The sequence below is a fragment of the Fundulus heteroclitus genome, chromosome 24 (genome assembly GCF_011125445.2).
Source record: "Fundulus heteroclitus isolate FHET01 chromosome 24, MU-UCD_Fhet_4.1, whole genome shotgun sequence".
Classification (NCBI taxonomy): domain Eukaryota; kingdom Metazoa; phylum Chordata; class Actinopteri; order Cyprinodontiformes; family Fundulidae; genus Fundulus; species Fundulus heteroclitus.
The window spans coordinates 3,740,834-3,751,137 of record NC_046384.1 but is presented as its reverse complement, the minus strand read 5'-3'; the positions used below and the strand labels follow the sequence as shown (position 1 = coordinate 3,751,137).

The 10,304-nt window shown below is 39.9% G+C and overlaps 1 protein-coding gene across 1 annotated transcript; it reads right to left on the bottom strand.

The window, feature by feature from the left end:
* Positions 1–7,379: 7,379 nt before the first annotated feature.
* Positions 7,380–7,931, bottom strand: LOC118557876 (gastrula zinc finger protein XlCGF49.1-like; the record flags this gene model as incomplete). Its single annotated transcript, XM_036128353.1, has 1 exon — positions 7,380–7,931. A coding segment is annotated over one exon (552 nt), but the record flags the coding sequence as incomplete, so codon positions are not given.
* Positions 7,932–10,304: the final 2,373 nt, after the last annotated feature.

Sequence of the window (10,304 nt, the reverse complement as noted above, 5' to 3'; positions counted from 1 at the left end):
TGTATTAAGCATCTCCGTTCGATCTCCTTGCAAGATTATTTGAAAACCAATCTCATTGTTGTCTCTCCTTCTTGTGTTGTTAATGAATGTTTTAGGTGTTTGAACCTGACACTGAGTACAAATCATAAAAGCAGATCAAACAGTTGCAAATCAGGATCGACCCCCCTTACCTTTGTCACCCCAATGTTCGTAGCACCAGTCTCTCAAAGACCACAAGCTGATTAGTCTAGGAACCACTGTCTTCTTCCTCTACAGTTTTCTTTACTCTTCCTTTCCTTGGTTCAAAGTTACAAACCTGATGACCAATGATGGTGATTGGAAGGGTTGCATCATATGCATTATATATGTTCTGTTATTATTATATATAATAATAATAATAATATATGTTCTGTTATTATGTTCTGTACAACAGAATATTATTCTGTTGAATAATATTATTAGTATATTATTAATATAATTCAACAGAATAGTATTATTGTGTTGAATAATATTCTGATTAATAAAAACATTACAAGGTCTTGATTTAAATACTTCCACTATCAAAGTATTTTTTTTCTTTCCTTGGTTAATATTTACTCTGATATTTTACCAGTATCTTCTACTCTTGGTATTTCTTTAGAAAAAAACTTTAGAATTCACTGGTTTGCTCTTTTTTGCCTCACTGATATAGTGTGTAACTGTCATTGTGTTTGTCACACCAGAAATGTCCAATTGCAGAACAATAAAGGAATTCTTGTTCTTATTTATTTCTGTATGTAGTCTAAATCCATTTAAATTATGGCAGGATTGGTCCTCCGTAGAACAAACATCTTTCCAGAAAAGATAAACCAAAAAAAGTGTTGTTGGGGGGGGGGGGGGGGGGGGGGGGGATTTACCAGGCAGACAAACAAAAACAACTTGATGCTGAATGTTGCTACAAGCTAAGCTAGCATTAGCACCTCCTATGCTACAAGCTAAGCTAGCATTAGCACCTCCTATGCTACAAGCTAAGCTAGCATTAGCACCTCCTATGCCTCATGCTAAGCTAGCATTAGCACCTCTATGCTACATGCTAAGCTAGCATTAGCACCTCCTGTGCAGAGCTGCAGGCTTAGCCAGTTTTCTGGGGGAAAGCCTGCAACGAGTTGTGATGAAGAGGAGGAATCCATCAGCTGCTGAAAACGGCTCCTAAACTTTAGCTCCATCCACACAGTTAGCATGAAGAAGGAAATCTCCAAACCTGATGGGTGCAGCAGAACTCTGGGCTGGAAAACATCCCCCATCATTGGTGTCTCCTCTGCTGCGTCCTGCCGCTCTTTGAGCTCCTGCTTCCCTCCAGTTTCTCCGCTGTGCCTCCAGCTGCTGGACTTCTTTCCAGACTTCATCACCTGCAGCAGCTGCTGCTCTCTTCCAGCCTCACCAACACTCCCGATTCTGGTCTCACAGCAAAACGAGGACATCTTCTTCTTCTTCTTTTTGTTTAATGGCAGATTTGCAACCTTAACTTTTAGGTGCATACCGCCACCTACTGTACCGGAGTATGTAGCATGGGCCATATCAATGTGGTGATTACTTTCTATCTATCTATCTATCTACTTTTTTTCTTTGGAACAGCAACATGCTCCCTATCTTTTGAGGAATTAGTCTGAGTCGTGTTCTGTGTCTTCATTAGTAGAAATAACTTTAAAAAAAATCTGTATCTAAAAATACTGCCTTGCTGAGTCATCTGTAAATCAGATGGGTAGCACTGCTGCCTTGCAGCAAGAAGGTCCTGGATTCCATAGACATCATATACGTAGACGCCTCGTCGTCGGGTGAGAGGCGTGCCGACAGAGCGGCCATCTTGGGTCAGACCAAGCTGCAGTCAGACAGAATACAAGTCAATTCAGGAAAATTGTACTTTATGTTTTCAGACACTCTGAATCCGGTGAATTCTCACCCGATTTCAGGATAAATCAACTGACTAAAGAGGTCACCCCTTGTTATAAGAATTATTATTCTGAAGTCACTATGGCCTCACACCACTCGGACAGAGGAGGCCTGGAGACCTGATGTCTGTGTATAAGATCCACTGTTTTCTGATTGCAAGGCCAAATGCTGCAGCTGCTGAGGGATACTGATTGTTTACGATAGACTGTCTTTGTTTTGTCTCATGGGAAGGCCACGGTGCAGTATTAGGAGAAGCCCGAAAAGCGAGGCAGGCAGAGACAGGGCAGACAGAGACAGGGCAGACAGAGACTGCAGCGGAACCGTGGGGTGCGATTACTTTCCATCTATGTGAATCTCTGCTCTGTTTCTAAATAAAAGTGCTGGAACGTCATACCACCGTCTCGTCATTTAGTAAAGATGGGAACTCAGTTACTATTGTTTAGAATTCCACCCAGAACTCCCATAACACCCTTTTAGGGGCTACATGGGATCAGTTGATTGAATTAAATGATTGATAGTGTTTTGATTTTGTATTGACAGTTAGCAGCTTCCAGAGCTACTTCCCAGGGTGCCCGATTTTTACTCCGCTTATGGGTGCGCAAATAAAAGGACACTACAAACCACATCCTGGGGAATTACCGTCCATAAGTAAGATTGTCTGAGTATATATAAACAAAACAAACAAAATGGTGCTAAATTACTGGGCAGAAATGATTTATGGGGGGAAAAAATAACAGAGTATTTTTCTTTTTGCTATGATTTTGTAATCGTTTTAATTCTAAGATGCATTATTTAGTTTTTTGTTGATTTTTTTCTTTTTGTCTACATTGCGTTTTGTATTATATAATGTAATGATGCCCACACTGCAGCTGTGTACCACCAACAGGGTCTATTACAAATAAGAGCTGTCTGTCGTAGCCAAGTCCATTTTTACGACAGTAACCTGTTGCAGAAGGTGCAAGAATAATTTTAGAGCTTTTCGAATTAATCGCGTATTGCGCAATAGACAGGATCCTTTAGCGCAGCGCGACGGTGTAATTGTAGAGAGATTTCTCTTGGTGGCTGTTATAAACAGACAAACACATCATTTAACAATGGCTTTTAAAAAAGAAGAAGAAGTTGCTTTTTAAAATAAATTATAATAATTAAAGGCTACCATTTTGTAGAATATTCTTGTATTTCACTTTTACTTGTCCCCATGTTCTAGTGGGTCCCGTGGAGGCTCTGACATAAAAGAACAAAGTAAACATGAAACTATAAAAATGCAAAAATTCATACTGTAGAAAGTGATAGAAACATCTACCATTTTTGTACAGTTTAAAGTGCCATTTGTAAATGTACATGAAGTAGGAAGCCACCCTGTTGGAGCCGATTTATGATAAAAAGTATTGCAATCAATAGTCTATGAAAATATATATTTATCAAAAAAATAAACATACATGTTTACATGTACAATATATATATATATATATATACATGTACAATATATATATATATATATATATATATATATATATATATATATGTGTGTGTGTGTGTGTGTGTGTGTGTAATTTGTTTGTTTATTTATATTAATATGTAACTGCAAAATATATAACTGCAAGTATATATACCAGTTTGACTTCAGTTTAAATAGTTTTGGTTCTGAATAAATATGTGTAATCTGTCTGAAAGGTCACGATCACTGTGAACATATGATTAAAATGAGATCTGAGCTGCCTCCTATTCATTTTGACAGCAGCTGTCTGATCTGTGGTCTGACCCAAGATGGCCGCCCTGTAGACACGTCAGGCTAGCGGCCGGCAGCGTCCAATGGGGCGTCTACGTATATGATGTCTATGGATACACCTATCACTGTGTAGCAAGGGCAAATGTTTGTTTTAAACAAAAGTCAGGGATTCATACATTTCCAAATCAAGACTTCCTCTGGGTAAATCAGATCACAACCTTGTTTTTCTCAGCTCAGATTATAAACCCCTTGTCAAGAGACTACCTGTAACAAAAAGGGCTGTGAGAAAGTGGTCACAGGAAGCTGACGGAGCCCTACAGGGTTGTTTTGAAACTACCAATTGGGTTTTTCTTTGCCAGCCACATGGAGAGGACATAAATGCCATAACTGAGTGTGTGACTGACTATATGAACTTCTGTATGGACAGTATCATCCCCACCAGAACATTGACATGCTTCCCTAATAACAAACCCTGGATCACCAGTGACCTGAAAGAACTGTTGAACAAGAACAAAGAGCCTTTAGGGAGAGAGTCAGGGAGTTATTTAGGAGTATACAGAAGCATGGTGGAGCGAAGCGAAAAACAAACCTTACATTTGAAACAAATCGTAGTTGTACATCCAGGAAATGGAAGTTACTGGAAGCTAATAGCATAGGCTAGCAGACATTTGGCACTAACTTTAAAAAACTTTGGCTTTATTTTACTCATAATGAGTGGACTAGATAACACAGACATCAATATCCCATCAGTGTATAAACCCTTGTGGAAATAACGTTTGTTAAAACCATAAAAACACACTCAAGTTACATCAGCAATGACATAGTTCTAAGAATGCTAACGAGGCTAACGGTAAGAGTGCATTATGTAAACCTTCTAAATAAACCATTTAACTTTCCCTGTTTAGTTCTCTGCCAAACCTGTCGGTGCCTCGGTGTGAGTCTGGTTCACTTTGAGCATCCAAGGGAAAGCAGTACTCCAGGAAAACGTTGGTCATTTCAGCAGCAGACATGTAGCAGACATTTGAGCTAGCCAAAACGCGGTCGGATCAGTCCCCGGGTCGTAGTCGAGTCCCCGGCATGCAGCAGGTGATTTCAGCCCAGATTTTGTTCTCAGCTTGGGAACATGGGTACTCTGCTGACTCCTCCGGCTGGAGTCCTGAGGAAGCAAAACAAAGCAGGTTTTGGCATGGACAGATTCTTTATTCTGGCGTCTGACGCAGAGTCTAAGACTGCAGACTTAACTCTGATTCGCTCAACAGTCCTCCGATGCAGGTCAGGTCCTCCGCTCCGCAGAGGACGAGAATTTCCCCGCTCCATTGAAGCGGCGGCCAACGAGTTTAACAGAAAGCACATTTACTCAGCTTGTAAGCCTTTGGCCCCATGTGGCCCACATGGTGGCTGGTCTCCCCAGTCACCCACTCCTCCAGCCTCTCCAGGAAAGAAGTGGTGGTGGGACTGAGGTGAAGTCTGAATCTACAGCAGGGCATCCCTCTGTGAGAGGCTGTCTCTGCATGGATGTGTGAAATTCCTTTGCTTACGGATGACCAACAACTCCTGAAATACGTGAAAGGGTAAATAGTGCTACTTACAACCACACGCTCTGCTCTCTGCGGACATTTTTGTTTATTTCCATGAGGTGGGCTGTGCTAATAGGTCATGTCATGCAAACTTTTTTGGGATTACTTGTAGCTCCTTGGTAAATTGTGACATCCCTATGCTAAAGGAACTATGTCAGGAAGCATACAGGCTCCTTTCCTACTTCCCTCCTTACAGCTAGTAACCACAGATCAAACCTAAAATCTTGGAGCACTAATGTAGGGGTCCTCTAACTTTTAGTGGCCAGGGGGCCCTTAGAAGCAGGACATTTTTAGGTTCTTCATGCTGATACTATTTTTAAACAGCCTTTTGTACAGTTAAAACACAGGAGGAATTATGTTTTTAAATAAAAAGGTATATACACCTAATAGTGATTTGGTGCTCCCTCCATTTGCTATCCATTGTTATTAATCAGTTTGATTTGTTAATGTTTTTTGTTCTAATTAAGAGTTGTGCAATATTTGTTTTGTGTCATTTTTATCATATAAAGAAACAAAAGGCAATATCGTCTTTAAAATTAGGCACAAAAAAGTAGGCAGCACATAGATGTCAAAATAATCAGCATCTGCCTTCAAGAACCTGTACCGGTCCATCACTAATATGCTAAAGAAAAAAAAATAATGATTTTAACACTAAATGCAGAAGACATTTATTCCAGTTATATTTTCACAGGATTTTGTCTTCAAATATAACATTTTAAAGTTTCCAAAAAAGATAAACCTGTGAGAAGATTGAAAGAAATTCCAGTGAAACCTATTTTGGTCCATCTATCAGTTTTAATTGGTTACATTTTAGTAAAACAAACATCTTATTCAAACTATTGGCAGAAAACCAAAAAACATTCTTATGAATATCTGCTTTAGGCTTTGTTACACAGTCAAGCCATTCATCAATGACATCAATAACCTTCTTGACAATTAGTGAGAAGGATGAGCCTGTCTCTCACCACACACAGTTTATTCTTGGAGGCATGGATGACAAACCAACTCTAAGATCATCTTCCACTTGTAAACCAGCTCTGCATTTGTTCTTCATTACAGTCAGAGCTGAAAATGTTGATCCACACAGGTAAGTGGTTGGAAACAGCAGCAATATTTTTATGTCCTCAGCAGCCAGTTTAGGATACTCATGTGGGAGGGAGGCCCAAAGGTTTGCATGGTTTTCCTGTTGGAATCTGACCTTCAATGTTCTGTCACAAGATAACTCCAAGAGCTGTTCTTCTGTTTTACCTCTTAAGCCATTTCTTGTTGCAGCAGGTGAAAATGGATCAGCATCCAGTCCCAGGCATCAGTGTTCACATCAGAGAAATATGAGCTGAAGTTCTCACACAGTGATGTTAGGTGTGAAGTCACAACATCCCTCACAATAGCAACAGACAGCTTCTCAGTGTTTAAAAAGTCAGTCAGTTGGGGGAACATGTCTGTTATTCTATCTTGTATTCTTCTTCTTCATAAAGGTGGTCATTTTGTCTCTAACTTCAAGGATAGATGTGTAGCTTCCTTGGATGGAGAGGTTGAGGCTGTTCAATATGTTGAATATGTCTACATTTCTTTCATGATCCAGACTGCATTGCCATGTTAGCCTATTTTGCAATTTCTGGTTTCTCCTCTCATAAATTCAATCATTTCTCCGTGTAGCTCAAACTTTCTGCAACACTTTCCTACGAGACAACCATCACACCTCAGTGATAAAGCAGTGTGTCATGTTCAGCATCCAGATTTGGGCAAAGTAGACCAAACAGCTGTGACTTCAAAGCTCTGGATTTCATAAAGTTAACTGCAGTGATAGCTGTGTTCAGAACAGAAGATCTGGGTCCATGTCTCTGGAAGCTAGTGCCTGTTGATGCAGGACACAGTGGGTAGCTATAACGCATGGATTGATGGATTTTATCCACGCTTCAACTCCACTCTTTGGGCCAATCATCACTTCTGAGCCATCCGTACAAACAGAGAGACATTTTTCCAGCTCAGTCTCGCTTCAGTCAGAAAAGCATCAACTAAAAAAAACTTGCCTTGTCTTGCATTGTATGGTTTCTTATGTGCTTGTTTAAACCAGATTTGTCGCCAAATCTTTGTCCACACAGATCACAACAGAAAGGCTTCTGTCCTGTATGGATTCTCATGTGTCTGTTTAAACTTCCTTTTTGATTAAATCTTTGTCCACACAGATCACAACAGAAAGGCTTCTGTCCTGTATGGATTCTCATGTGTCTGTTTAAAGTTGATTTGTCGCTAAATCTTTTTCCACATAAATCACACCAGAAAGGCTTCTGTCCTGTATGGATTCTTGTGTGTTTTTGTAAATGTGCTTTTCGGCTAAATCTTTGTCCACACAGATCACAACAGAAAGGCTTCTGTCCTGTGTGGATTCTCATGTGTTTGTTTAAATCTCCTTTTCGGCTAAATCTTTGTCCACACAGATCACAACAGAAAGGCTTCTGTCCTGTATGGATTGTCATGTGACGGTTTAAATTAGATTTGTCGCTAAATCTTTGTCCACACAGATCACAACAGAAAGGCTTCTGTCCTGTATGGATTCTTGTGTGTTTTTGTAAATGTGCTTTTCGGCTAAATCTTTGTCCACACAGATGACAACAGAAAGGCTTCTGCCCTGTATGGATTCTCATGTGTGTGTTTAAAGTTCCTTTTTGGCTAAATCTTTTTCCACATAGATCACAACAGAAAGGCTTCACTCCTGTGTGGATTATCATGTGTCTGTTTAAAGTTCCTTTGTCAATAAATCTGTGTCCACATAGATCACAACAGAAAGGCTTCTCTCCTGTGTGGATTATCATGTGTCTGTTTAAAGCATATTTTCTAATAAATGTTTTGCCACAGTCTTTGCAGCTAAGCTTAACTCCTGTGCGGCCTTTCCTACATTTTTTCTTCTCTGTAGAACATTTCTTATATCCAGAGTCTGACAAGTGTTTTAGCTCAGAGAGAGGGTGTTCTACATCACTGTCCTCTTCATCCTCCTCAGTGTCTTCAGCCTCTGAAGAAATGGAAGCATCTCCATGATCTTGTATCCTGGTGGATTCTTCTCCATCATTCTCTTCTGGAAGCTCTCTGCCTTTAATTTGGTCTGGATAAACCTGTGAGAGCAGCAGAGACTGTTCATCATCCAGACTCTGTATGGGAGGAGCAGAGACTGGAAACCTGATGGCATTAATCACCTCCTTCCCATTGAGCTGCTCTCCTGGCAGACTGATGTATACTCCCTCCTGTTCCTCCTTTATGTGGGGGGGCTTTGGGTCATGCAGGTCATCAGGAGGTCTGTGGTCTAAAGAAGCTTCTTCTCTAACAATCAGCTTCTGCTGAACATCTGCAGGAAATATTGAAACACATTATGCAGATTAGAAAATATTTTGATCTCATCCTGAACTGAGGCACATTTTAATTCTGATATATTTAGGACATTTTGTTAGATTAAATTCTTTGACAGAACATGCAGAACAGTAAAACACAGAATAAAATGACATGAATGTTATAACCCCTTTGAAAACTCAGTTCGTTGTAGAGCTACCTTTTTGACCTTAAAGTGCTGATGACACGACATTGACCTTTTCAGCCATGCTTTTAAAGCAAAATGTTAGGCTTTGTCCAATGTGTCTAATATGTCCATGTCCACACATAAAAAAGAGCATCAGATTATAAGGCTTTTAGAATCATTTTATTATTCTCTGCATGTTTTATTTTTATTTACCATGTCTATTGCATTTATCAAGTATTTACTCATTACTATTAAAAGTTTTTAAGGTTTGAGTTCATTCAGACAAAGTGTTTTTCAGATGACTGATATCTCTGTCTCCTATGTTACAGAGTAAGGCCTGGTGCAAGAAACAGTCTTACCATAAATGTTGATTGTTTTTGTGAGCACTATCTTATCTGTGATGAATTACACCCAGCCATCTGTTGATACACTTTTTCCTGATCACTAAATGCTCAATTGTTAAGGTTGTTCTGCATACCTGAAACTGCTAGTTTATGATGTCAAAGGTCACACTGAATTATGTCTCCCCCTTCCTTAAACTCTGCAATGTATATACGGACCTCCCGTTTCTAAGATAATAAAAAGTAAGGCAGCAGCAGAGTTTGCTTCAGAACAGTTGAAATGTAACTGAACGCATCTCTCTGGTGTTCTCCTTGCCAGAAAAGATCGTCTGTTGTCTTTCCTTTTTGTGTTTGATGAATGTTTTAGGTATTTGAACCAGACAAAGGCGCACCATCAAATTTTCAGAAAGTTTGAGGACTTTAAGTGTCCTTTATGATCTTAAAAATGCAGTGATAAAATGAGTGTAAGGAGATGTCATTTTACTTGAATGTAGAAGTTTTGTCTGCTGGGCCCCTGGCAGCACAGAGCGGGACAGAAAGAGGCTGAATAAGCTGGTGAGGAAGGCCACTTCTGTCCTGGGCTGCGCTCTGGACTCAGTGGAGGAAGTGGCTGAGAGGAGGGTGTTGTCCAAGCTCACATCCATCATGGACAACACCTTCCACCCCCTGCACCAGACTGTAGAGGAGCTGAGCAGCTCCTTCAGTGACAGACTTAAACACCCTGTCTGTAAAAAGGAGCGCTACCGCAGGTCATTTATCCCTGCTGCTACCAGATTATACAATGCTGCATTGTAACTGTGACCATAACTGTAATTATAACTGTAACAACTGCAACTGTAATCCTCTGCCTTATTTCTGTTTGTATTTTATTTTTTCTTCTACTTACCTACTCCTTTTTGATCCAGAGTATAACGAGGATATGATGTGATGCACCTCGTCCTACTTGACACCTTCTTCCTATGATTACTGATTCTGAGCCGACGTGACACGTGAGTTTCTCCAATGTGAGATCAATAAAGCCTATCTTATCTTAAGTTTTCTGCCACAACTACAGTATTTTGATCTAATTTTCTGATCAATTCCTTCTAAAAAGTCACCAAATAATGTGAAAGTGTTAACCCACCCAAAGCTTTTTTTCCCAGTCCAACGCGTTCAAAATAAGATAGGTTAGCAAAACTTTTTTTTTATTTTGGGATCTTATTTATTATACACTCCGCTGTTTCTTCGATATAACCAACACC